Source organism: Astyanax mexicanus, chromosome 2, assembly GCF_023375975.1.
Source record: "Astyanax mexicanus isolate ESR-SI-001 chromosome 2, AstMex3_surface, whole genome shotgun sequence".
Classification (NCBI taxonomy): domain Eukaryota; kingdom Metazoa; phylum Chordata; class Actinopteri; order Characiformes; family Acestrorhamphidae; genus Astyanax; species Astyanax mexicanus.
Window position 1 is genome coordinate 16295489 of NC_064409.1, and position 27073 is coordinate 16322561.

Genomic DNA, 27073 nt, shown 5'->3' on the forward strand with positions numbered 1-27073 from the left:
TCTAACGGAGGCCCTCTAACAGTAGTCACCTAACAGTGGCCCTCTAACGGAGGCCCTCTAATGGTAGCCACCTAACAGTGGCCCTCTAATTGTAGTCGCCTAACGGTGGTATTCTAATGGTAGTCCTCTAAAGGTAGTCGCCTAACGGTGGTCCTCTAACTGTAGTTTTGTAATGGTAGTCACCTAACAGTGATCCTTTAATGTAATCGCCTAACTGAAGCCCTCTAAATGGTAGTAACCTAATGGTGGTCCTCAAACAGTCCTCTAACTGAGGCCCTCTAATGGTGGTCCTGTAATGGTAGTCACCTAATGTAGGCCCTCTAATAGTAGTCGTCTAACGGTGATCGCATAACAGTGGTCCTCTTACAGTAGTTGCCTAACGGTGGCCCTCTAACGGTTGTCGCCTGATGGTCGCCCTCTAATGGTAGTCGCATAATAGTGGTCCTTTAACAGCAGTCGCAGAAAGGTGGTCCTGTAACGGTGGTCCCCTTACTGTGACCCTCTCATGGTGGTCGCCGAACTTTGGTTGTGCAACCATGGTCCCCTAATGGTGTTTTCCCAGTGATGTTCAACCAACCCATTTCAATAATGATACTGACTAAGAAAAGAACCAGAGTTAGGACTGTATGGATATACTGTGTAGTGTCCAGGTATTCTTAATAAAGCTGAATTGTTAGCAGTTCTGTTCAGTACAGGCGTTTTTGAACGTTACTTTTTATAGGGACAAACAGAAACACACATGCTGTTCTCCTGTGAGGAAGGAAAGGAAATCAATAGAAAACAGTGGCCAAACAGGCTTCGCTCGCATTGTTTTGCTTGGGATGTGGGACACAGGTGGGGGCAGCATATGAATCAGGCCAGCTGATAGAAGGCTGGGGCTTTGAGGAGCTGCAGAGTGTCTCTTCCTCTCATACATATTACAGAACACTGCTACCAGCATCGCCTTCAAGGTTATCTCTGCTGCTGCCGGCACAGGGTTGCCATGGCAATCATAAGCAGCACTGATATTTAGGGGAGATGTACTTTGTGTTATGGGTGTTTACAGAGTACCAGGGGGTGCCCTTGTAGTGTTCATGGAATTGGAAAAAAAGAAAATGTATTTTAAAGACTGGAACGATGCTTGTAGGCAGCATGTACTTCTCTTTTGTAGATCGGTCTCTACTACTTAAACAGAAACTGTATTAATGTATACTGTATTAAACACACAGTCCAGTCAGAATATTAATAAGTGTACTTGTTCTACATTCATTAGTAAATTTTTTTCAGATTCAATAAGCATATAGGATCACTTTATTATTCTATAATCATAGTCTGTAGTCCTCTCTATCTGTTTCTCTGCATACTTTATTATCCACCTTTCAACCAAATAATAGCTGCACAGGAGTATAGTCAGTAATTATAAAAATATAAAGTGCTTCTATATCATCAGAGAAGCTGAAAATAATGAACAGTGAGTGTACAAACACGGAAAATGTCAGAATATTCTAACTGGACTGTGTAGTACCCTACTAGAAACTACTAGGCAGCTCAAACTGTTATAACTGACTAGCTCAGCTTTTGACCAGCATAGGGGCTGTTTTTGTTTGAGTTTTATGGTTTATCATCTGGTCTATAAGCATGGTTATACCACAGTTAGTTCAGACCTTGCAATGTGATTGGCTAAGAGGCGTTCTGTGAGTGCCATTATCAGCCGGTAATGCACTGTAACCGAAGCCCTCCATGTGTTACTCCTCCACATACAGGTAACCTAGCAGTAACCGATGCAGCACTTACCAGCCAAACAGAGCAGCTACAAACAGAGCAGCAATGTAACTATTTTAAGCAGTGCTAATTATTACACATTATAGCACTCCCTCTCGTGTATTATTGCTTGGTTAACCTGACCAAGCTAACAAACCAGTATGACCAAGCCTAACCATGCTGTTTGACCAGCATTACTACCATGGTTGACCAGTATAATCAAGTTTAATCCCTGTAAAATTTGTCTGGATAAAACTGGATAACCAGCTTTTGAACCACATCGACTATCAAAAACCAGCCTAAACCAGCCTAAACCAACAAAAGCTGGTCTTGAGCAGGACGCTTCAGCAAGATATTAGAGTATAAAAAAAGCTATGTTTCTTGGCTACAACACTGTATATAGCATTACTGTGCAGTAAATGCATTTTAATGTTATTTCACAATAAACGTGGCGCAATCAAATCCTTGGTTAGTGTCGTATAAAAGAAAAGCGAACAGTAAGTCCTAAGCAATTAAAATATTCACAATATTAAAAGACTTTACAGAATAAAAATGTGTTTCAGTATGTTACAAATGTAGTTTTCAGACATACACAGTATACAAAATACTTGCAAATGCAATTGGTTAGTGTTCTGGCCTGCTGAGACTCTTGATCCCTCGCCCAGTCAGGCCCTCCAGAATCAATACTTCATATTGGAGACCCAATCAATAACAATAACAGCAAAAACAATTCGGCAAGACTGTGGGTTGTACTGGTGGTCTAGCAGAGCCTGATGAGAGTCCGCTCAGGGGAGTACCTGTTGTGGTGGGCAGCGTGAGCTGAAGATAGTGTGATAGTGCTCAATGAGCAGCTCGGTGAACATATTGAGGGGAGAGATAGCGCTGAGGGACACGGTTCCCTGAGGAGGCCAGGCCAGGTTCACCCCGAACACACACGCCAGATTAGAGGAACTCATCTTATTACTGATGCTCTCCTGTGAGACCTGCATATCAAAGAGAGAAGATCAAACAAAGAGAAAGTATATCATAAGAATAGATCGTTTTTTTTATCCACCTGCGTACTTCCTTATACTCCGTTAACCCTGTTCTATAATGATCAGGACCCCACAGTATAGACCACCACAGAGCAAGTATAGTATTATTTGGGACATGGGTAATTCCATTTTCAGCACTGCAGTGACTGTACTGGCATGGTTTTGGTGGTGTATGTTTTGTTTTCAGGGTGGTCACCCTAACTATAAAGCACAGCAGGGAAAGCTGGCAGTGGAATTTATGGTGGGTGTTACGATGTTGATAATTGGGTGCAGTAGAGTTTGAAAGGTGTCCGTAGGTGACTGATATTCTGAGCTGTTTCAGGTGGTTTCTGTGGAGTTGCTTGGTGATTGCTAGGGTGTCACAAGGTAGTTGGTGGTCAGTTGATATAATATCACAGGTGGTTGGGATGATGTAGCTATTGCAATTAATCACATAACGAGCTATCATAAAAGATATAGAACACATAGAAACACAGCAACGTAAGCTTGCAAAAACATAACATTTTATAAAATACATTTATATTGTGCAAAACTTATTTGCTTATTTATTTCTTTTCGATTTATTCTTTTTCATAGCTGTTTTGCTTTATTAGTTATTGTTCTTTTAAATTTGTCTCTCTCTTGCTGTTTTGTATTTTTTCCCCTTTTGCCTGTTATTTTGCTTATATTATTCTTACTATATGCACAATATTCTTATAATATGCACAATGACCACATATACTAGAACTATTAACACTAATAAAGATTTATTGGTCCTCCTAAGAGGTGGAGGTGGAGTCAAAAAAAAAAGATGATAATCTTAATAATTATTTTATATGAAATTATCTCTAGTGTGTTTTAATATAGTGAAGCTAAACCACAGTTGCAATATCTAGCAGTATAATCACAATACAGAATTCCATACATGATTCAAGGTTTATATCGAATAAAGCGCTAGTGCTAATATATGCAGGCTAGTGCACGCAAGACTGGCTTTAAAAACGCATTACTTAACGTTCTGCATAATAAACCAAATGGAAGAAATTAATTTCTGTTTTGCCCTCTCTGCTGTACTGCTGTGCAGTTGCTGTAGCTGTAAACTAATTATGCAAATGTAATCTTAATTTAGTCCTTTTGTAATTCTGTGCAGCACTTTTTGTCATGCCGCACTTTTGGCGGCAGTACAAGCATTAGTTTAGTCACACATTTTAAATTGTTTCCAGTAAGAAGCTTTATGTATTTGTTGTTGATGGTTTTTAAATATGACTTTCCTCTCACCTCTTATTAGTTATGACGGGTGCGATCACGAAAACGACGAGGACAAACTTCCCTAAGAAGCGTAAAAGTCTCATCACTCGCTCTCTGATTTCTCACGCATGAGTGCTAATCCCCCTCACATCACTCAGCCCCGTTTACCATCGACTGAGGTTGACATGACTCCTCTCACACGTTCGCTGCCTTGATGTTAATACGAAGCTGCCTGAACCCCCCTGTGGAAAATCAGTACAGCCGAGCAGAGTAATCCTCTCCCAGATATTCCCACGGGCAAAATTAGCCACCGTGACAAGCGACTGTTTAATCAGAGAGAATAGCGTATAATTACTCACAATGAACCCCACCGCTATCTCAACCATTCACCATAAAAACCAGCAAAAAGCCTGAAAAGTCCTGCAGTACTGTCAGCCTGTAATAATGGGTAAAGACGTGGTGATGAATAGAATAAATAATTCATTTTTTCCTTCTTAATTTATAGGAGAACTCCGGTGTAAAATGGACTTTGGGTGTAGTAAAACATGATCAAAAGTACTTGCCTTTGTTGAATCGCCCACATTCTCTCTTCTACAGCTTTCAGAAATACAGTAATTTTGTGCTTTTTGCCCAGCACTCTGTACAACGGCCGTATCGAGGCATATTTTGTGTGGAGCTACTTTGAGCCCGAATAATGGTTTAAAAAGCGATTTATCAGGGCAAATCATGCCCTGATACGGCCATTGTACACAGTGCTGTACAAAAAAAAACTGTATCTCAGAAAGCTGTAGGAGAGCAGAGGTGTGCTATTCAACAAAGGTAAGTGTAAATGTTTTAATACACCAAAAATCTATTTCACACCAGAGTTCTTCTTTAATACAGGCAGTAAATTATATTCAAATCAAATTTATTTGTATTGCTCTTTTTACAACGGATGTTGTAAAAGCAGCTTTACAGAAACATGATCACAGGTATCAGGTGTTAGGTGTTATCTTGTTTGTGAGGTTGAACACTTGCACTGGACAGCTGCTCATGGCAAGGCACTGTGAATCACCAAAGTTGGAGTGAGGAATGATTGTTATAATGTTTTGATTAAAGTAAATGGTTTTGAAATGGCAATAATATAATTTATTGAAAAATATTTGGGCCAATATATTGTCAAAAAATGTTATTGTGACAGGCCTATCATGGCTGTGTGTAAATGAAATGCCTAAAGAACAGCCACTAGTTGATTCAAATCTGTTAAATTGTAAATCCTGGTTTCCATACCATATGCAGGAAGCAGACGAGATACTTGACAACGATGAAGTTGTGCTCTGGGAGGGACTCCATAATCCTCTTGCACCGGGAAACCCTCAGGCTGCTCTCCACCTCTGTGTGAAGGACAGTAAGGTTTCAGAGAGGTTAAAACTTACCAGAAATGGCCCATTAAATCATTTATATTTACATTTAGTTCAGCTCAGAAACAGTGAAGGTCAGAGTTATTACTGGCAGTAGTAAACGAGCCTGCAGTATCGGCAGGACCTCCAGAGGGTATAAGCACACTTATCTGTCACTAATCTGCAGCTGGTTGTCAGTGTCACATCCCATAGATATGCTATTCAGCTGGTTAATGAATTATTGATTGGGATGAACAGACTAGCTTGGGGAGAACTGCAGCACACTGGCTGATACTGAGTAAACACTAAATACAGGTCTTTTATTCAGGAAGAGCTGCAGTGTCCTCAGAGCAGTGTTATCAGCTTCTCATGAAGTAAAGATGTGCATTAATTGAGGTTAACTGTGTTATGTAAATTAATGTTTTGACATGCCAAAGCTATAAAACATGAACTCGTATCATCCCGTAGAAGTTAAAGAACATTGCACTGACTGCAGGATATACAAGTGGAGTCTCCAGCATTAAATACCCTTGTAAAAGAATGTGAATTTAAGTATATATTTTTAAAGTATAATTAACATGGAAAAGTACATACTTTTAGCATTACCATTATACATACTTAAATATACTACATTCCAACTTAAGTATATTTCAATTATAATTAAGCTATGTTTAAATACAACACATAATACAAGCATTATATTGTGCTTTTGAGTACTTTTTTTGTGTATCTTCTGTGAACTATGAATGTATATCTTCTGTGATTCATAAGTAGATTTGAGTATGAGTTTTCTTTTTAAAAACATCACTTTTAAAACACTTGAAGTATATTGTAAATTTACTATTTTGCGTATTGATGCATACATTGTACACCTTAATGACACTGAGGAAAAAAAAACTACACTAAAGTGCACTAAACAGTATTTAATTCCACTACATATGTTTTCAACACGACATATAATTTAAAGAATATTGCCTAAAAATACATTTTATGGAAACACAGAGAAAGTATATTAAATATAAAATGTACTTTTAGTATTCTTTACCTACTTTGAACACACTTTTTATGCTCTTATGTAAAAAAAAATCTTTTTTCTACAAGGCTCTATACGTATGGGTGCAATTTCTCTCACGATCAATGTGCTGTTCACTGTGGGTGGCAATGCCTTCTATTACATATACATAGAAGGTACATATTGTGCAATTACATATGGTACATATGAATGTTTAATGCCTGCACAAATTCCAAAACCAAATAAGCAATGAATGTCCTATCAAGCTGGCACCCACTATCGGTTGCACTCAAACCTTTAAGCTGACCCCTGAGGAAACACTTACTATATTACGGTTACTATATTACGGTCCCGTGACTTTTAGCATGTCAGTGCACTTAGGACAATTCTCTAAATTTCCATGGCATTTTCAGACTTTTTAGTGAGGTGTGTTAAGGAGTTTAGACTCACTTGTAAGTTCTTGAATCTGGTTGTATACAGTGAAGGTGAGCACTGGCTCTGGTAGCTCCCGTAGAAACGTCTTCAAGATCACAGCAGGAACGTGCACATCAGAGTACTGGTCAAAGATAACCGGCTTCCCTGAGGGGACAGAGAGAAACATTTCTAATAACTTGGCAATATTCAAGGAGGATGAAGATGCATGGATCATTTTCTTTACCAATTTTGATATCGATAGCAAATCGGCTAACAGTGTATCCAGACTTAAATAGCTAGACCTTCATTTGGGACCACAAATGAAGAATAAACTAGAAAAACGTTCTAGATTAAACCCAATCATTTAATATATTTAAATTGTTGCATTCAGTATACTTAGTTTCTGGAATTGTTTTCCATTATTTTCAACAACGGATTGAATCCTGGTCTCTTTACTGCTGTCTTGGGATGCTGTTTCACAGAAAATGTAACTGGTTGATTCCACAGGTGATTATAAGTAAACCAGGTCCTCAAACCAGCTACTGAAGACCTAACCAGTGGGAAAACTCTCTTGGCTATATCAGCCTACATTGCGCCTTGTGATATTTTTAAAACAAACCTCACTAATAAAATTAGTTTGATTAAAATTCTTAAATTATAATGAATCGACAGCTTTGCAGTTTTTTTTTTTTTAGGCCTTCTCTAAAGATTAAGATTTTCTTACCTTTCGCTTCTCTTCTCCACCATATTCATATACTATAATTAGGGCTGCCGGCGTTAAAGCGTTAATGCATGCCCCCGCCCGACGCACTGATCTGTCGTCCGGCTGAACAACTGAACAAAGTGCTGTGAACTTTCTGCTCAGAGCCGGTCAGAGATTTTTGTTTCTCTCTCTCTCGCGCGCACGCTGTCACAACCAAGCTGTTACATTTACAATCCAATTTATCATGCATGTTTTATTCCAGCACTCTACGCTGATTTTATCTCCCCTCAAACATACAAGTATATACTATTATTTTAATTGACACCACTAATATACATATAATTGCATTTTACATTTTTCTTACATTCATTATTTTATTAATATTTTAATATCCACTATAAAAAATTGCGTCTGAATAAAAACAAATGCGATTAATCGCAGTTAATCACAGAATTTTGTTGTGATTAATCAGATTTATTTTTTTAATCGATTGACACCACTAACTATAATACATGTCTTACAGGTTGTAAATATATAATTAAAGTATGTAAACAGTGACTGGTGCTTTAAAGTCCCAGCACAGCTTCACTGGATGGCCTCTGCCAGTAAACAGTGAGAGACAATGGAAGTGTTTAGAAGGACAAAAGCATTTAGAGTCAAAACCTAAGAGAGTGCTGACTGATTGAGCTCTCCTTTCTGCCTAAGTTTATGAAAGTACCATTTAGAAAGTAAAGAAAACAGAAGCATTAGCAAATTACTGATAGATTCACACACATACACAGTGTTGTAGATTATTAATGTTAATTTTAAAGATAATATTAGTGAACTTCAGCATTGGCTATATTAGAATTGGGACCAGATTTAAGGACATTATGCACTGAACACAATGTGAATAAATTAGATAAAAATGCACAATACTTTAAGAGAAACACTGCACATATATGCCCCTCTGGCAGATTTTTTCTGCTCTCTCAGAGTCTCAGGTTATAGTATCGGTGCAACCCTAATTACTGTTTTTGTTTGTATTACTGTTGTAATTTACAAGAGTTTGTTTTTAATCACCATTCGTAATAAAAGCAACTTATGATTGAATAAAATTCAAGTAAAATGCAGTGATCAACAGCTAAAAAAAAGGTCAAACATTCATGACCCCAAACATCCTTAAAGATGTGAACTATGTAAACCAGGGCTGTAAATGGATCGTTTGATCTGTAGTAACTGGAGGAGTTAATGAAGTGGAAAGCTGAAATGTACACCATCTTAAATGGGAAATCTTGCAGGCCACACGCTGCCTGTGATGCCATCAGAGTCATCGGAGGAGACTCAGAATCGTATTGATCTCCTTTTCCTGGTACTGGGGGATAGCAAGACTGCAACTAGGGCTGCTGGGCTCCTGGGAGGAGATGGTGGAAGCTGGAGGAAGCTGGAGAGGAGAGACTCACCCTGGTTATAGAGTTTCTGGATGTCCTTGATAAGCTGCACTCTGGCTGACCTTCGAAAGATTCCTTCTGTTTTCAAGCCTGGAGGAAAGAAAATGCTTATTTATTTAAAAATAAATAAAGAAAACAATATAATAATTTTAAAAAGCTAAATGTTTCAGCAAACATTTGTGTGTAAAAAAAGCTGAATTAAAAGTGGCATAATGAATGAAAAAGTGCAGTAAATGTAGCAATCCATATGTTTTTATTTGTCAAATAATTTATTTATCTAAATTAACCTGGTATGGTAAAATTCTAACATACAGTACCTGTCAAAAGTTTGGACACACCTCTTTTCAATGTGTTTTCTTCCTTTTTATGACTTTTTACATTGTAAATTTAACATGTTATTAACATGACATTAAATCTATACAGGAACACATGGAATTATTTTGTAAACATAAAAAATTAAATGAACCAGAATATGAAGGAGTTCCTGGAGGAACTCAATAATAGCTGCTGCTTTTCCTTCATCTAATCCCAAATCACCATCTCAGCTGATCAGGTTTAGATCAGGGGATTGTGGAGGATAATTTTTTTTTACTGGTTACTACGTAATTCCATTTCATGTCTTTAATATTAATCTACAAGGTAGAAAATACATTAAATAAAAAAATAAAGAAAAATATTGAATGATGTGCCGTGTACTGTACGTGCATATCGTGAATATCAAATATGTTGACAACAGAGATGATGGGAGAAATCTGGAACTAAGCATTGTTCTTCAGACTAACTCAAAAGATCTCAACTACTTCCTTCCTTTTTACTTATTTATGTTTATCTGTTCTAAACTCTTACTGCTGAATCAGATTTAAATAACTGGTTTTGTTTTCCGACCTTCACCTTTGTTTGACCCCTCGTGCTCTACACTCTTCCAAACAGCGTTTTTTTTTATTTAGATATCTTTTGTTTTCAGTTGAGGTCTAAAGGTGACCGGGCCTTTCATGTAGTTGCCTCTGGAACAGTCTACAACTTTGATATTTTTAAATCCAAGAAAAAAAAAAAGAAAAAAAGGGAGATTTATTTCTCAAGCATTTGAGTCTTAAAAGATCATGCTGTTAGTCATCTGTTCTGCCTGTATAATTAGAAACTTCAATAATATTAACATATATTTGGGACCTGGCAAGCAGCTGCCATCACTGTATTCCAACCTTTTCCACTGACTGAATCTCTACTGCTCATATTTACAGTAAAGAATATCTAGAAGTATTAGATGATCTTCCATCAAGCCTAGTCACTGAAAATGTGACCAGTTGCCTTTATCTACCTTGCTGTAACCACTTTGATATTTCCAAACAAACCTCACAGAAAAAAAAAAAATATATATATATACAAAAAAAAAAGAGGCCACCTAAAAATTAGGAGTTTCTTTGATTTTACCAAACTAAAAACCTCTGGAATATAATCAAGAGGTAGATGGATGATCACAAGCCATCAAACCATGCTGAACTGCTTGTGTTTTTGCACCAGGAGTGGCATAAAGTTACCAAAAAGCAGTGTGTAAGACTGGTGGAGGAGAACATGCCAAGATGCATGAAAACTGCTATTAAAAAAACAGGGGTTATTCCACTAAATATTTAGTATATTTCTGAACTCATACAACTTTATGAATATGAACTTGTTTTCTTTGCATTATTTGAGGTCTGAAAGCTCTGCATCTTTTTTTGTTATTTCAGCCATTTCTCATTTTCTGCAAATAAATTCTCTAAATGACAATATTGTTAATTGGAATTTGAGAGAAATGTTGTTCGTAATTTATAAAATAAAACAATAATGTTTATTTTAGTCAAACATGTACCTATAAACAGCAATATCAGAGAAACTGATTTAGAAACGGAAGTAGTCTCTTTGATTTTTTCCAGAGCTGTATATAGATAGATAGACAGACAGACAGACAGACAGATGTTAAGTATGTAATGGGCTTTAGTTTAACTATGCATTTATCTTTGAGGGTGTAGTAGTGAAAGGAAAATCATCTTTACAACATACATAAATCATTCTTACCTTTGAGTTTGAGGTATGACACAGTCTGAAACATTACTGGGGGTATCAATGTGTTGTTGTTTTTCTCTCGAATGCTGAAATACACAATTATAAACTTATTTTAGACTCAATTACAGCCACCAAAAAAAAAAAAAGAATGTAATAAATAGGTGCAAGGTTTAGCTCATTACACCACAGTTCCTTCCTGTTCCTAGCATGAAGTACATTTATACAGTGTTGTAAGCTGTTTAAACAAGCAACACTGTGGTCAAAAGAAATACATCATTAAATTTAAATGAGAATGAACAGTAGGTGAGGTGGAATCAGATAAAAAAGTGTGAAGTCTGAATAATATGTGAAATAAATGATTAATGCGTCCACTTACTACTGTAAGCTCACTCCAAACTGCTGTGTGGGCAGAGGGGGTCTTGGGGGCGGGACCTTCGCTGGAGGGGGCGGTCCTCCTTTCTGAGCAGCCCGGAGCTCTTCGTCATGCCTGATCAGAACAGTTACCATGGATACTGAATCTCACAACCTTGATTTTTGAGTAAGCATTAACTTAAACCTGAAAGCATGGAGGGTGAGCTAAGGTCCAAAAGAAGGCAGGCATAATTACACTGCACTCACAGCTTTCCACACAGGACCACATGTCCCTGAACCAAAGCATAATACACCAGATTATACACAATACTGAAATACTTACACAGCCAACTGAGTACTGCTCTACATGATGCAGTATAAAGCAGAGGTTCAAAATAAATAATTAAAAAAAAATTCTGAACGATTTTAACCAAATGGTTCCATTAAGAAAATCTTCTTCCACACAGCAGCTTGTAATACTTCATGTTCCTGTGACTGTTTTCATATCAGATCCTGTGCTGTCCAGCTTTGAGTTCAAAATATTTACTGCATTTCATAATGAATGCATCCTACAGTATTTGCCAAAACAATATATATATATTTTTCTTAGCTTAACTAAATATAAAGTAACAGATCTGTAGTAATTATATTAAAGTATATTATATTAAGTAATTATATTATTGTATTTTGTTAATTTTTTTTTTCTTCTTCTCTAATTTTATTTTTTCCTATTTTCTCCCCAATTTACACAGCCAATTACCCAACCCACTCACTAGGACTCTCCCTATCACTAGTGATGCCCCAACACACCAGGAGGGTGAAGACTAACACATGCTTTCTCTGATACATGTGAAGTCAGCCACCGCTTCTTTTCGAGCTGCTGCTGATGCAGCATTACCGAGCATCCAGCGCACGCTCGGAGGAAAGCACAGCTCGGCTCGGTTCTGATACATCAGCTCACAGACGCCCTGTGCTGTGGACATCACCGTAGGAGTGATGTGGGGAGAGAGCGCCATCTATCCACCCGGAGGGAGCAGGGCCAATTGTGCTCCCTCTGAGCACCGGCAGCTTGATGGCAAGGCTGCATTGGGGGGGGGTTGAATCTGCGACCTTCTGCCCATAGTGGCAGCGCTTTAGACCCCTGGACCACTCGGCGCCCGTATTTGGTGAATTTGACCTGTGAATAAATTGGGGAGATTTAATTATTTTCTACCCAATTTACCAAATGCTGGACATACACTACACGACTTTGAAAAGACTCTAAAAAGACTTTTAACAGACTAAAGCCTGACACCCTCTCGCATCTAAAGACAAGTCACCGACTTTTTACTCACAGAAAAGTCACAGGCTAAGATTTTGCAAAGACTGGGGGTCACTAAATGCAAGACTGCAAATAGATTCTTCCTGAGATTATTTTTTATCATGCTTTCGGTGGAGTTTACATACAATACATACAAATAATGTGTATATAAAAACTGTGATTTATAAGAGCCCCAGAACTTTTGTCCCCATCAAGTTTGTTTTTCTCTCACACTGTTCTTGATATTTTTAACAGAATACATACATTGTTTTCAACTCTGCCTATAAGCTTCTTGTCCCCTCTTTTTTGCTACAACCTTGTATAGCAAAGAATCAAAGTTTTACAGCTATACATGTGTCTTTGTTTTAGGTAGAATTAATGCAATAGAAACATTATTCTTGCAAAATGTCTATTTATTAAACTTGTTTGTATCAAAAGTAACACTGCACAATAAGACAAAATAGTGCAAAATAAAAACTTTAAATAATGATTTTAAAGTGCTACCTGTGTTTTAAATACTGTGCATATTAAAGTATAGAACCACAAAGCCAATTATTCTCTCTCAGGCCTCTGGCAGCTGATGGCAAGCTGCATAACCAGGATTTGAATCAGCAATCTCCCTAACATAGTGGCAGCACTTTAGACCAGTGCAGGACCACTCGGTGTCCCAGGTGTGATGGCTAGTGTGTAAAACAATAGGTGTTAAGTTTATATTTCTCACCCAGCTACAATCAAATTCACTCTATCTGGATGGAGAGATTTATCTGGATACTTTTTTTTTGAACAATGACAAGCCAGAATGAAAACAAGCTGAAAATGAAAAGGGAATAATGAGGTTTTTCTTATTTAAATAGGAGTAGAAAGTTCAGATAGTTGTGTGAAAATATAAGGAGTAGAAGAAAAAAGATGTTTAAAAAATTATCACTAATACTGTATACACAACCAACATTTCTATTTAAGTAAGATAAAGTAATTGTACTTTATTTCTTAACACCTATAGACACTACACACATGGGCGTTATTGATTAGAGTGGGAAAATACTGAAGTATGTTTTAATATATATATTTTAATAAAAGAGAAAAAGGTATCACCATGAGTTTAAATGTATCGGTATTTGTCTAAACGTATTCTCCATTGCTTGTTCTTCTATTACAGCAGGAAACCATCTAGCAGTCTTCCTATGCTTATAAATATGCTGTACAGGCACAAGCTCTGCTTGTACAGTTCCTTTGAATAATTGTCAGGTACAGATCACTTTTGATTAGATCAGACCGTGAGTGTTTGATCTGGTGTATCTGCCCTAAAGGAAGATTCTCAGCACTAAAACCACACACTCAGACAATACAAAGAAGAAGAATTATAATCCACAGAGTATAAAGAGAATAAAGAAGTTAAAGGCGGATCTGACCTCAGTACTGCTGGTGGGATGATGAGCTGATCGTAGTTGAGGTGCTCCCTCAGCTCTGCCAGATAGTTCACGTACGTTAACTTCTTGCCAAACTTGTGGCTGAGAGAAAGAAAAACATATTTAAAGTCAAGACAAAGAAACTGTTTTAAAAGTTACAGTAAAAATGATAAAAGATGGATGTTTAAAAATGATCTGTGCAGCATACCTTATTACAGGTTTGAATATGTTCCATATGACTTTAATAAAGTTTGTTGGATGGACCACGTAGAGGGTTTTGAGATTCTTCTTATATCTGTTATACAGCATAAAGATACAACGTCATGTCATTTCATAAAAAAAAAAAAAACTAAATGTGTACAATATTTACTTAAGTCTAATTACTTTTTAATTAATTATTTTTGCATTTAAAAATGTTGAAAATGAATAACATCAAAAAATGTCAGTGGTCACAGGACCCTGCTCACAAGACGCTGTTGGTAAACTAGTGTCAGTCCAGCAGTGACACTGAGGTGTTTAAAAACTCCAGCAGCACTGATGTGTCTGATCCACTCATACCAGCACAACACTCATACTACATTTGACATACAACAACCCATTTACTACAAGTATGCCAGGTGTGAACTGGAAAAAAGAACTTTGGAAAGTTTCTCTGTGGGTTGGTAATACAAATGCTACAATATATTTAGCAAAATCACAAAATAAACTGATCTTTAACAGAGATCAACAGTCACTTGCAGTGTAACAAAGCACGATGTATTGCACTGGAAAAAAAAATGATGCCCAATTAGGGAATATGCGATTCCATGTTTTGTTTCTGAAATGTCATGCAATTCAAATACTTCACATAAGTCACATACTTGCAATGTGATTACTGCAATAACAAGCGGAAATAATATGTTGTGCAATCTTAGTTAACACTGCTGAGAAAAAAGGAAATGCTGATTAATCTTAATGTTGCGAAGTGTGCAAAAATAATAGAACATACTGGAGGTAACAATAAAGACATCCCGCTTTAGCTTTCCAATATTTTTTGTCTAGGTGTCCTGTACCGTCCCCTGAGGAGTTTCCTATGTTCTCCATAGACAGTCAGACTCAAACATCATTACAAACAATCTTCTTCAGAGAATAAAAATAAATTTTCTTTTTCTTTGGAAAGAAAATCTTGTAGCATCTCTAAAAGCAAACATTAATAAAACCAGCAATTCAGATATTAACATTTTAATGTAGCAAACGCACACCCTCCAAGCTAAATGTCTGTTTATAAAGCAGTTTCTCGGGTCATTCTACACAGAAATATTCTCGACAGTATTTTTCCTCATTAAAGGAAGTAAATTATTGAGCAGGCCCTCATATATGCTGACTGAAGCTGCACGACTTTTACAGGAAAAAGGCTACATTATAAGAAGAGATGCAGGGCCACCGGGGAGGAGTTAGTGAAATTAAAAGAAGGTGGGAGGAGATGTTTAAGTGACGTACTTTCTGTCGAACTCCCTGTAGGCGTCTCGGAGCCAGCGTAGAGAGGGCTTGTTGATGCTGCGCAGGCCGTAGTGGAAGTAGACCACTGTGTAATCACTTTCCACATACTGGTCCAAAGTGTACTTGAGATACCTGCGAGACAGAGAAGAGACTTTCACCATGCTCTTAAACTAACATTCTTATTTTGATTTAGGGCTAGGCTATATAACTGAAGAAGAAAAAAAACATTTCTTTATATACTTAAAAGAAATGATGACAACTTGAAGTATTATGTTACAATTAGTATTTACTTGCAACATCAATCATACAGCATTCTTAAATAGAAAATATCTACCTGTGTTTTAAAATATATAGAGTTCATTTGCAAAAAAAAGATAAATTATGTTTAAAGAGATGCACCTATCTGCTGTGGGCAAATGAGCTCATTTGTTTTGAATATTAAACATAAGACAGTTGCAATCTTGACAGTTAAATAAAGTTTTTTTTTCTGTTTGTTTGCACCATATTTTCAACAGTCAAAATGATCTGGCTAAAAATGGCCAAATAATTGTTTAGCTAAATAAGTGAAAAAAAATATATGAAACAATATTGTGATTGACTGTATGTCTGCTAAGATTGTAAAATTGTTAAGTAAAAAAATATATAATTGTAGTTTGTTTTTGCTTTTTTCCCCCAAAATCAATATGTAAATACATTTAACCTACTTAACTTATACATTGATGCAAACAACAGTGACAAAAAATAAGTATTTAATTTTGTTCTTTTTTTTGTAAAAAAAAACAAACAAACTTTGCAAATAACAATACATGTTTTTTTTTTGTTTTTTTTTTTATTAAATCGCACACAGATGGTAAACTGCATGGTTAATAATATATTGATATTTACATTATATTGCACAGTCCTGATCCAAATGATGAAGCTAACAAAGGAAACTTCATTATACTTACTCCAGCAGTCTGTGGTGATTGAGCTGATGTGATGGAGGCATGCAGCAGCTGCTGAAAATAATCAGCTTTCTGCCATATTTATCATCACCTAAAAAACAAAAAGGGAGGGAGGGAGAGAGGCACTGAATTTTCATCATAACATGGTCACTGAAAGCCTAATCGCAACAGATGGCCTTGCCCAAATCACAAAGCTATTTTTTGGTGGTCAAGCTATAAATCATGAATCAATCCAGCACATAAATAATTTTAGAGCACATCATTATGAGGGATGGGTATCAAAACTTATGATACTAAATGAAATACATGACATGTAAACCTTAAGAGACAATAATTTGATACACAGCATGTACTAGTGCATGTAACAGGAACTAGCATCATGTCCCATGAGTTTTGCCATCTTCCTTGCAAGCTAAATTATGTTGCACTGACCTGTGGGGTATGTATGTAGTCTCTTGAATTAAATGTGAATATGATTTTTGCCAAACTCTGCATGGACAATTTTAGACAGATTCCGATGGTCACAATCATTACCACCCACTGTACTGTCCACTGTGAGTGGTAATGCGTTCTATGATGTATTCCTGCTACACATTACACTGCGGATGTTAAATATTAAATGCACACACAAATGTAATCATCTATCCATCTCATTCACGTAACCTTGCCATGAGCACACAAACAAGTGTTCAGCCTCACTCACAAGATATCACCTTACAACTTATAAAGCAGTTGTTGTTGCCAAGCCATCCCTTAATGGCTTCATGATCAGTTTACACAATGCTATCCCATGACTTTCGGCATATTAGTGTATATATACAGATCCGGAAAAAATAAGAGACCACTTAAAAATGATAAGTTTCTTTGATTTTACCCAATTGAAAACCTCTGGAATATAATCAAGAGGAAGATAGATGATCACAAGCCATCAAACCAAGCTGAACTACTTGACTTTTTGCACCAGGAGTGGCATGAAGTTATCCAAAAGCAGTGTGTAAGACTGGTGGAGGAGAACATGCCAACTGTGATGAAAACTGATTAAAACCAGGGTTTTCCACCAAATATTGATTTCTGAACTCTTAAAACTTTATGAATATGAACTTGTTTTCTTTGCATTATTTGAGGTCTGAAAGCTCTGTAGATTTTTTTGTTATTTCAGCCATTTCTCATTTTCTGCAAATAAATGCTCTAAATGACAATATTTGTTTCTTGGAATTTGGGAGAGATTTTGTCTATAGTTTATAGAATAAAACATCAGTGTTCACTTTACTTAAACATATACCTATAAATAGCAAAATCAGAGAAACTGAAGTTATTATTATTATTTTTTTTTAGCTGTATAGCTTAATACCTGATGTTATACAGCTTTCTTAGCATTTTAGAATAACAATAAATATTTATTTATATTATTTATGCATTTTACAATCCTCTTTTTTTTCTTTCAATAATTAGTGTACATGGTTCTATATATTATTCTGTCTTATTTTATTTATTTAGACTTTAACAATAGTAGTACAAACTTCCGATTTCAAGGAAAAGCCAATGCAAAAAATATTACATTTATAATCCAACTTTTACACAATACAACAAAACTTCCAGATTCAAAACTAACAAAATGGATATACAAGGTTTTTGTAAAACAATAACAGTGTATGTAAAAACTTCTTGTCCGAGCTGACAGACAGAAAAAAAATGCGGATGCATGAGCTAGTAAATAAGAAATGAGTCAGCTGAACATAAATAGTATCCGCTGTGTTACGCTGTACTTCCCCTGATGATCAGCTCCTCAGTTTCCTCATTCAGTCACACTATTATTAAAAAAACGCATTACAGAAGCAGTTCAGTCAGCATTATGATGACCACAACAAACTCAACCAGAAGAACCTGTTGTTACCACCTGACCCATCACCAAACCAAACCAGCACATTCCTGAATGAGAAAAGGGGTGATGGGAGTACTCATACAGAGAAAACAGATAACATTCCTATTAAGAGGGCGGGGCCTCAGGGTGAAGGTGTGGTGGAAATAATCACAAAGAAGAGGAGTGGGTACCTGTAACTTGGAGGATGCCATGTCTGGCAACATCGTAGTAGGGATGGCTCTTGTCTTCACAGGCATTGCCACTGGATGGCGCTACAGGGTACGCTGGAGAATTCCCCTGCTCCTCTTCATCTTTCTGCAGCTCTAAAAATAGATTTCAGGCCTTCAGGGTTATCTGGTAATACCAGAACTTCATCTGAGACACATCTCCTGTTAAAGCTATTTTTAGAACATATTCTGTCTGGTTAAACATTATCAAATCATATCACAATGTGATTAAAATACAAATTACAACAGCATGCTCTGTCTGTGCCCATGAGTCTACAGCTACTATATTTTTCTACATAAAAGTTAATAAAAGTTAATAAAAGTTCTCAAATGTAAAGCTAATTACATCATATTTTAATCCCCTTTGTTTAGGTAGGTTCACATACCAAAAAAAACATATATATATTTTCCAACCCTTTTTAATCTATTAAAATTAAACACTGAAATCCGATGTGTTTTAATTGGCCCTGTATAACTAATCATTAAATATGCAGTCTGTGTTAAAACTGACACGTATAATAACAAAATTAATACTACTACTACTACTACTACTACTAATAATAATAATAATAATAATATAAAACATCTTAAATAATTTTATAATCAAATTGTGTTGGGTTTTAATATATATTAAAAAAAAACATTTGAATGTAATGATTTTTTTTTCATATTAAGATATTACATCACATTATACACAACATGTTTGGTATATTTTGGCATGTTTTAGTAAAAAAAAAAAAAAAAAACAATCTAAAAACTATCATTGTTATTTATTTTGCTTATTCCACAAATTAAAACCTAAATTTTAAAAACCTAGAAAATGATGACTATATAAATTATGAATGCTGTCAAATTAATAATGTAAATGTAAAATTAATATATCTGTCCTTCAGAGAGTATGAGGTAAAGTAACATAGTACTAGCACAAGCAAAATGTATACCATAATAAATTTAACATTTTAGCTTTAATTATGATTAACAAATAATTATTTTAAGGAAAAATAAATACAGCATTTGTCTTTGGTATAAGCTGCTGGAGATGCTCAGCTGTCTGTGTTTTGAGTTTTCCTTCATGTTTCTTCCATGTTGCAGATTGGATTTTGAGATTTTGCAATACTAATATTATATTAATAAATATTTAAGGATTATGGATTTATTGGTGTGAGTTGCATATAATTTGACAACCAATATATATATATATATATATATATATATATATATATATATATATATATATATATATATATATTTAAAAATTATAATTGCCACCCATCTATAACGCATCACAAACAAATAGGCTTATACTGCAACATCAATATTTTGTCCCATCCCTAATTGTGGGTGAGTGTGTGGTCAGTTCAACAGCAGGTTCAATTAATGTAGTGTATAGTACCCATTTAATTAGTGCCCAACAACATTTTTTCCCATGAAATTTCCACTTTAACAAGAAGAAAGGAAGAAAAGGACAGATTGAGTTTCACTAGACAAAACTCTTCTGGAAAAAGGGATAAAACTGAGCCTCGTTTTATATTTAGCCAATTTCCACTCACACAGGCAGCACCACGGTCATTCATATGAGCCGGTATTTCACTGAAAAGGTCAGAGAATGTTTACGTTCAGAGATGCGAACAGCTAAAGGAGTGGACACAGTGACACAAAGCTGCAGGAATGCACTCGCCTCCCTGTCCATTTAATTAACAATGTACTCTTATCTCCTCCACAGATGCAATTATGTGCGCAGACGGATGGTCAGCCTTATCTCCAGAGTGACCTGTCCTTCTCGCAATAGCGGGCTGGCTAAAAATAGCCAGGCATGGAGCTGCATGAATAATTTTGTGTGTGTCTTAGAAGAAACAGGCTGGCTTTCGGTTTGACTCTTCACGTGGTCGACTTCCTTCCTTCCACCAGTTTCAACAGCTGACTCAGATGGGAACCAGGCCTCGCTGTGGGCATCTCGCATGGCTAATCCCTTTCCAGACAGATTAGTGAGGTCATAGCTGAGTCAACAGTGAGTGTACAGATCGTAAACATCACAGACGTTTTGGGGGAAAGAAAGGGGATTCTCCTTTACTTTGAAAATGGTGACGCTCTGACCCAAAATCAGCATGCAGAAGAGTTCACTCAGCACTTAACATGTGAAGAATTAAGAATATGTTAATACACTGGTGTCAAAAACTTGGTATTTTTAAAAGTAAAGTATCTGTTAGGATCATAATGAATCTATGTAATAGGCTCTTTGACACTACTTTTGTTCACTTGAAAAAAGCATAGTTATTTCAATTTATCAAATGATTAAAATAAAAATCCAAGATTAAAGTTGTTAGGGTAAAGTTGTGGCTGATCTATGAATCAAGTATTTTGCTAAATATATAAAAGACTGTTAATAAACTAGTGTATCTCAGGGTAGAGTAGATGCTTTTTAAATCATAATACTGTAACATACTAAGCTACTGAGTTTACGTGGGAGCTTTATTTCAGGAACTAAACTAAATTAAATAAGAAAGAAACATAGGTTAAATTTGTTAAACCTCTTGCAAGTCTGAATTTTAGGTCATGCCACTATAGCATCAGTAGCCAGAGTCCAAGAGAGCATAACTGGCCTTGCACGGGCATCTGTTAGCTGATGTGTCAAAGCAGTGGATCCTGTGCTTTCCACAAACTATGCAGGCTGTCTATTAATTATGTGATGCTAGTAACTACATAAAAAGGTGTGGCTGAATTTACATGCATCAAAGGAGGCCTGTGTGCTAATCAAAACTGGGCAGAAATTGGGTAATCTTCATTGGATTTATTGCAGCTAGTTTTGATCCTTTTTTAACACAGACTATTCTACATCAAAATTGTATTTAATCTTAACAACTGATTTATGCTACTTATAAAAATTGTGGAATCTATTGTATTACAGACAGTAAGGTGAACTAGTGAGCTAAGCAGGTCTGATTACATATCCTTTAAAAAATAAAGGGAAATACCGTACATAGACTCACCTATTTCTGCCAACTGCTCCAAATCACTTGTTGAGATCATGATGGAAAAGAAATGGGGGGGTGATTTCACAGTTGGACTCAAGTCAGTCAGTAAATTCTGCAATAAAAAAAAAAAAAAAAACAGACCTCCGTTAGCAATGCATCAAGGTCTCATATTATAATTTAATAAAAAAAAAATGCCATTTATAAAAAAAGAGATGTACAGTAGATAAGATGTACAGAGATACAGAGTACTGATACAGCCCACTATGTACTTTCTGTACTCTCTGTTCTTCTTGAGCTTGGGCATACATTGGTGAATAAGACAGAACATGTAACCTGAAAGGAATGTTATTTTTTTACTTTTAATGTTTTAATTACTTACTAAAAAAATTATAAATGTTTATAATGTGAACAAAACGAGTGAAAGCTGATTTCAGCACCACATCTTCTGCTTCACAGAGATAACACAGTCTTCCCAACTAGGAACAAGCTGACTAAAAAAGACAAATCAGGCCCTGGGTCGCCTGATATGCTCAGCATGGAACCCAATCAGACCATGGCTGTGCAGTAATATGTTTAGAAGATAACAAAAAGGCTGACTGCATGCTTCTCGGTTAGCTCTCTTAGCTGCTCGGCTTAGAAATGACTTAACCCCAGATGCATCCTGTGTGCACCCTGTGCTGTTCTGCTGCAGGGCATGGCTGCGTTTGTCGCTTCTGGTGAAAATTAGACATGATTGCAAAATATTCTGCTCTAATCGTCCCAGCAGGATCTAATAAAGCCTCTTTTAGCATAAAATGGATGACTTTTTACTAGTGGTTTTTAGTTTAGCTTTATTCTTTCAAATATATCTTTACTACATTATTGTAGCTCTGGATTGCATGGGCTTGGTTTCCACCATTCCACAGCTGACACTATATCAACACAACAAACCATTTCAAGCTTTTGGGCACGGCTCTGTGCGTCACTGACTGCCTTCTCTCCAGTTCAGAGCTGCCTGCGAACCCAAACTTCCAAAGAACAAGAGGAGGACAAAATTCCCCTGCCATTTAAAAGGTAGGCCTGCCCTGAACACTTTTTTATTTACTGACGACATATTACGCAAAAAATAACTGGGAGAAATCTTACTCTCAGCCTATGCTTATTTTATGCCACTGGTTTACTAATGATATATCACAGCAATGCATTTACACCCTTTTAAATAGCCATAAACTTTAAGTTATGAACAGTTTAGGAGATGTTTGCTATTGGCAGATCATACTGTCTGGAAAAAGTTTTCAATACATTTTTTTAAATGCGGCTTACTTTGAAAATTCAAGTCACTGAGTTTTTAAAAATCGCCAATATCAACCCGGTATGCAATGTGACGCCAAAGTTTTTATAACCCCCCCCCCCCCCCCACATCAACACAAAATCACTGAAAACATTTGCATCCTTCATTTTATGTGTACGAGAAGCCAAAACTGAAAATACCAGTTAGAGTATTGCTTCAGGAATCTTTGACTGATCCAGAAAATCAGGATTGGTGGAACCGAGGGCCAGATTCCAGCACAGTTTCCCAATTTCTCTGCTCTAAAACATTCTCAAACCCAACTTAAACAGACTTGAAGAGGTGATTTGTTAAGTGTGCTTGACCAAGACAAGCAAAACAAAACTGTTCAGCATTCCAGAACTAGAAATATTGTAACAAACAATTATTTATAGTACAATTATTAGACATAAAATAGTCAAAATTAATGAAATTTCACTATTTTGCAAAAATAGAAACTTTCCAGACTTTTACTGACATAGTAAACCAGGTAGCAGCAATCTGCTTTTCAAACTAAGCACAGTGAATCAACATTTAGACACTTTTTTGTGATATTTTGACATAGACAGAATGCATTACTAGTGCCAGTAGTGCCACTATTTCAATGATGATCCTTAGTACTTAGTATTATTATTTCAAATGTGCTGCACTCCATCCAATTTAACAGTGCTAACTGCCCTCTTTTTAATGAAATGTGTAGTTGGTCAGTGTTCTTTTGTAACATGTCCCAGTTTCATGAAGATATCCAGAAAAAGTATGTCCAGAAAAGTACTGTGAATTACACACTGTGGACAACAACACGGTAAAATATTTTCAAATATGTGGTTCCTTTATGGAAAAAAGTTTCAAAATAAGTCGGACACTGGGCTTTAACACTTCAAGGTGTTAAACAAATTGGACACACCTCATTCCATGTGTTTTCTCTTTCGTTTTCTGAATTATTACATCATGCATTTAATATTAGGGACACTGAAGCTATACAGGAACCCATGTGTAATTATCTTGCAAACAAAAAAGTGTAAAACAAACCAGAATATGTTTTATACCTTGGATTCTAGGTAGAGTCACCTGGAATAGTTTTCTAGTCTTAAAGGTGTTCCTGGAGGTGCTGTACTGTTTCTTAACGGTGTGAAGCTCTAGCTCATCCCAAATTACCATCTTAGTTGGGTTTAGATCAGAGGATTATGGAGGACAAACATGTTTTTTTCATGTATTTACAATTAATATACAATATAGAAAATAAATTAAAGAAATGTAACGAATAAGAACAATGAGAATGAGAAGGTGTGTCTCCACATTTGACTGGTACTGAACTTACATGTAGTTTAACAAAAAAAAAAGAATTAAAATCAGTATTTTACAGCTCTTATGACCGTCACTTGACATTTTTAATCTGTTTACACAAAGTAAGCTGAAATGAAAGTAAAAGAAAACAACTGATAGCTAACCAACCAACGCAGTATGTAACCCAACTGGTGCAAGCTGTTTGCTTGGCTACTAGCTACTCATATAAACATATTATTATAACGAGATGAAGATAGCTAGTTAGCTAGGTAAGCTAGTTAGGTTAAATAAGTCGGGTTGAGAGTTTTAATATCGTAGAGAGAGGTTGAGCTCCATCAGTAAGTCACATATATGAGATTTAAACACTGATAATGTTACCTATAGTCAGTCTCCGGGCTGTTGTGTGTGTGAGGACAGCAGCTCCTCCTGAGTGTTTTGAATTTTAACATTGGTTAACTGTTAGCGATAAAAGAACACCTGAAATGCGCTTTACCCCCTCACTAAACAGTCATACAGCAGCCTAACTTAACCCTCAAACACTTTATAACAACTCCTGCAGCGGAATAGGACTATTTTTACTAATGAAAAGTGAACTCAGAGCTGAGTTTCTTACCCTTCATGTCGTTACCAGGTGCTACGACTGACTGCTCCAAACTTCCTACCGGCCGCTGCGCATGCGCACTAGCTACAGCTTTAGCTGTTTTGCTGTGGTTTGGGCTGAACTGGGAGAAATACTTGAGGAAAGAGGAAAAAAAACTCACTTACAGCCGGAAAGTTAAAATGAGTTTGTTATGAAAATCACCCATTTCCTCTGAGTCCCTCAGCTGATAAATCTATCTGATGCATGTATGCACTGGAGCGGTTTTATTACAGTAATTTACTAAATTACAGTAAAGGGTGTATTCAACACCAATAAACAGTGTCAGAAATACCCAGATAGCAAAAGTATGTTGAATCAACCTTAATTGTTTTTTATCTGTAATGCATTGAAACAAAATAAAAGTGAAAATACATACATGTTGTACAATCTGTAAGAATGCGTAACATCAGTTGTGTAATTTTTATTCTTGATACATTTCTCCTGCCTGTTTGGTGTTTTAGTACATTAAGCCACGTTAAGATTTGTCCTTATAACAGGTTTCAAGCCTTTTTACATTAAGTATTTTAGATTTTATGGTTCTTAAGTTATCTGGGTTAGCTCTGTGGTTCTGGAGTAACTCTGTCCTGCTAGTTTCTGCTGGTTAGATGTTAGTTGACTATTTGGATCAGCTGTGTTGTAATTAGTATTAACCACTGACCGTTCAGAGCGCTGCTTCTGAACTGCGAACCACTTTCTCTAGGCCCCATCTAAACGAATCCAAATATTTTTAAAATGAAGGTTTTTGCCTCCAATTTTAAAAATATCTTCGTCCACACGAGCAGCGTTTTCAGAAATATCCCCGCGTCCACACGGAAACGCCATACCACTCAAAAACGCTGAAATGAACAGGGATTCATTTGGACGTTTTTTCGCCCTCCTCAGCAACAACTTAATTTACAAATTTCCCCCACCAGGTGATTGTTCGTCCAGGCCTGGTTCAGAATCGATAAGATTTGTACTTCTGGACAGGAGGATCGGAAATAAACTGCACAAAGCACATTTTGATGCCTCCGCAGTGTCAATCTCAGGTAATGTGAGATTTACATTAAATTAAGATGTGAACATGTTTTTAATCCACAAATCGCAGAGAGAACAGAACCTATCCAGGCGCTGTCCATGTTTCAGGCTTTATGCTCACGTAAATAACAGGCACTGGTTTATACTGATTATAACACACCTGATCCAACTAATCAACTAGCTTATTAACTGCCATCTGCCATCGCTGAGGCGAGGCAAGCTGAGCGATGCGGCAGGAAAACTAGCAGGACAGTGTTACTACAGAGCTAACCCAGTTTACTGAAGAACAGTCTGAAACTTAATGTAAAAATGCTTAATGTGGGATTTTCTTTCCACTAAAGCCTGTTATAATGACGAATCTTAACGTGGCTTAATGTACTAAACCAACAATCCAGAAACACCAAACATCTCTAATTTATTTCACTGCATATTAAACTTAATCAGTATATTAATAAGACCTGCTGTAAAATCCAGAGAGGCTGTGGAGTAAACAGGCTGGATGAGGAGCTTCATGTATTTTGAGTTTGCTGGCCGGTCTGTTAGTATAACCAGTTTGGTTTTGGACCAGTCTAATACTCATACTCAGCTTATACTGATGTGTATAGCTGGACAGAGCATCATCTCTCAAAAGTGAAGCCACCACAGGTCGGGCGCCCCCTGCTGTTCGGTTTCAGAAAGCTGTGTAACCGCACCCATCCCCATAAGTTTCAATGGCAAAACAGACAACTTTCAATCACGTTTTTTTCCAATACACTGTAATTCTGTAATTCTAACTAGTGTAGCCTCTGCTCATATTGTCAATTTTTTATATCCCCACAGAATTCGTTTTTTTAAATTATTCAGCTCTATTCAAAAGGTGTGGTTATTGTAAAAGGGCTGGGTTACAACTAGCCATAGTGGGACCAATGACTGTATGGGTGGGTCCATAGACTGTGTAAAGCTCTGTGAGGCAGCCCTCAGCAGAGGCAGGTTTATTCAAATGAGTAGGCTCTCCACAGCCTTTCTCCCATTAGTTCATTAGTTGGATCAGCTAATAAGCTGTAAACATGTGGCCGGAGTTTGCTGGTGTTGCTCTGAAAAGAGTCCCCTCCCGATCTCTAAGCTCATGTAAACAAAAAGCAGACATGCGCAGACTCGCTCTGTGCAGTCTTCTGAAAGCTCGGTTTTCTTGTCCACACAGCTCCGCTGGGAGCAGTTTTCAAACATCTCCACCTTGGAAGGTGTTTTCAAAAACCTCTGTTTTTAGTGAACGAAAACGCCATTTTTGTGTGGGCGGAAGGCCAAAACGGACACTACAACCTTCATTT

The 27073-nt window shown here is 36.5% G+C and overlaps 1 protein-coding gene across 2 annotated transcripts; it reads right to left on the bottom strand.

Annotated features, from left to right (window-relative positions):
- Positions 1-2140: 2140 nt before the first annotated feature.
- Positions 2141-24812, bottom strand: LOC103027805 (rho GTPase-activating protein 8). Of its 2 annotated transcripts, XM_049473575.1 has the most exons (14): positions 24723-24774; positions 24488-24535; positions 21535-21631; positions 18512-18643; positions 16463-16550; positions 15516-15647; positions 14245-14331; positions 14040-14138; positions 11356-11466; positions 10992-11065; positions 8952-9029; positions 6843-6971; positions 5271-5374; positions 2141-2723 (listed from the first exon to the last, which is right to left on the bottom strand). In XM_049473575.1, exons 3-14 carry the CDS (start codon positions 21572-21574, stop codon positions 2526-2528), a joined length of 1272 nt encoding a protein of 423 aa, XP_049329532.1. In that variant the 5' UTR covers positions 21575-21631; positions 24488-24535; positions 24723-24774; the 3' UTR covers positions 2141-2525. The 2 variants fall into 2 exon arrangements, with proteins under 2 accessions (XP_049329532.1, XP_022527038.1); XM_022671317.2 differs by lacking the exon at positions 24488-24535 and having other exon boundaries at positions 24723-24812.
- Positions 24813-27073: the final 2261 nt, after the last annotated feature.

What these genes read in the sequence shown, in the direction of transcription:
- LOC103027805 (XM_022671317.2), bottom strand. Translation starts at nt 21,574, where the DNA reads ATGATCTCAACAAGTGATTTGGAGCAGTTGGCAGAAATAG. An exon ending in GGAGCAGTTGGCAGAAATAG is followed by an intron (nt 18,644 to 21,534) that starts GTGAGTCTATGT and finishes ATCTATTTTTAG; the next exon opens with AGCTGCAGAAAGATGAAGAG. An exon ending in GTCATACCTCAAACTCAAAG is followed by an intron (nt 9,030 to 10,991) that starts GTAAGAATGATT and finishes TCTTTCCTCCAG; the next exon opens with GCTTGAAAACAGAAGGAATC.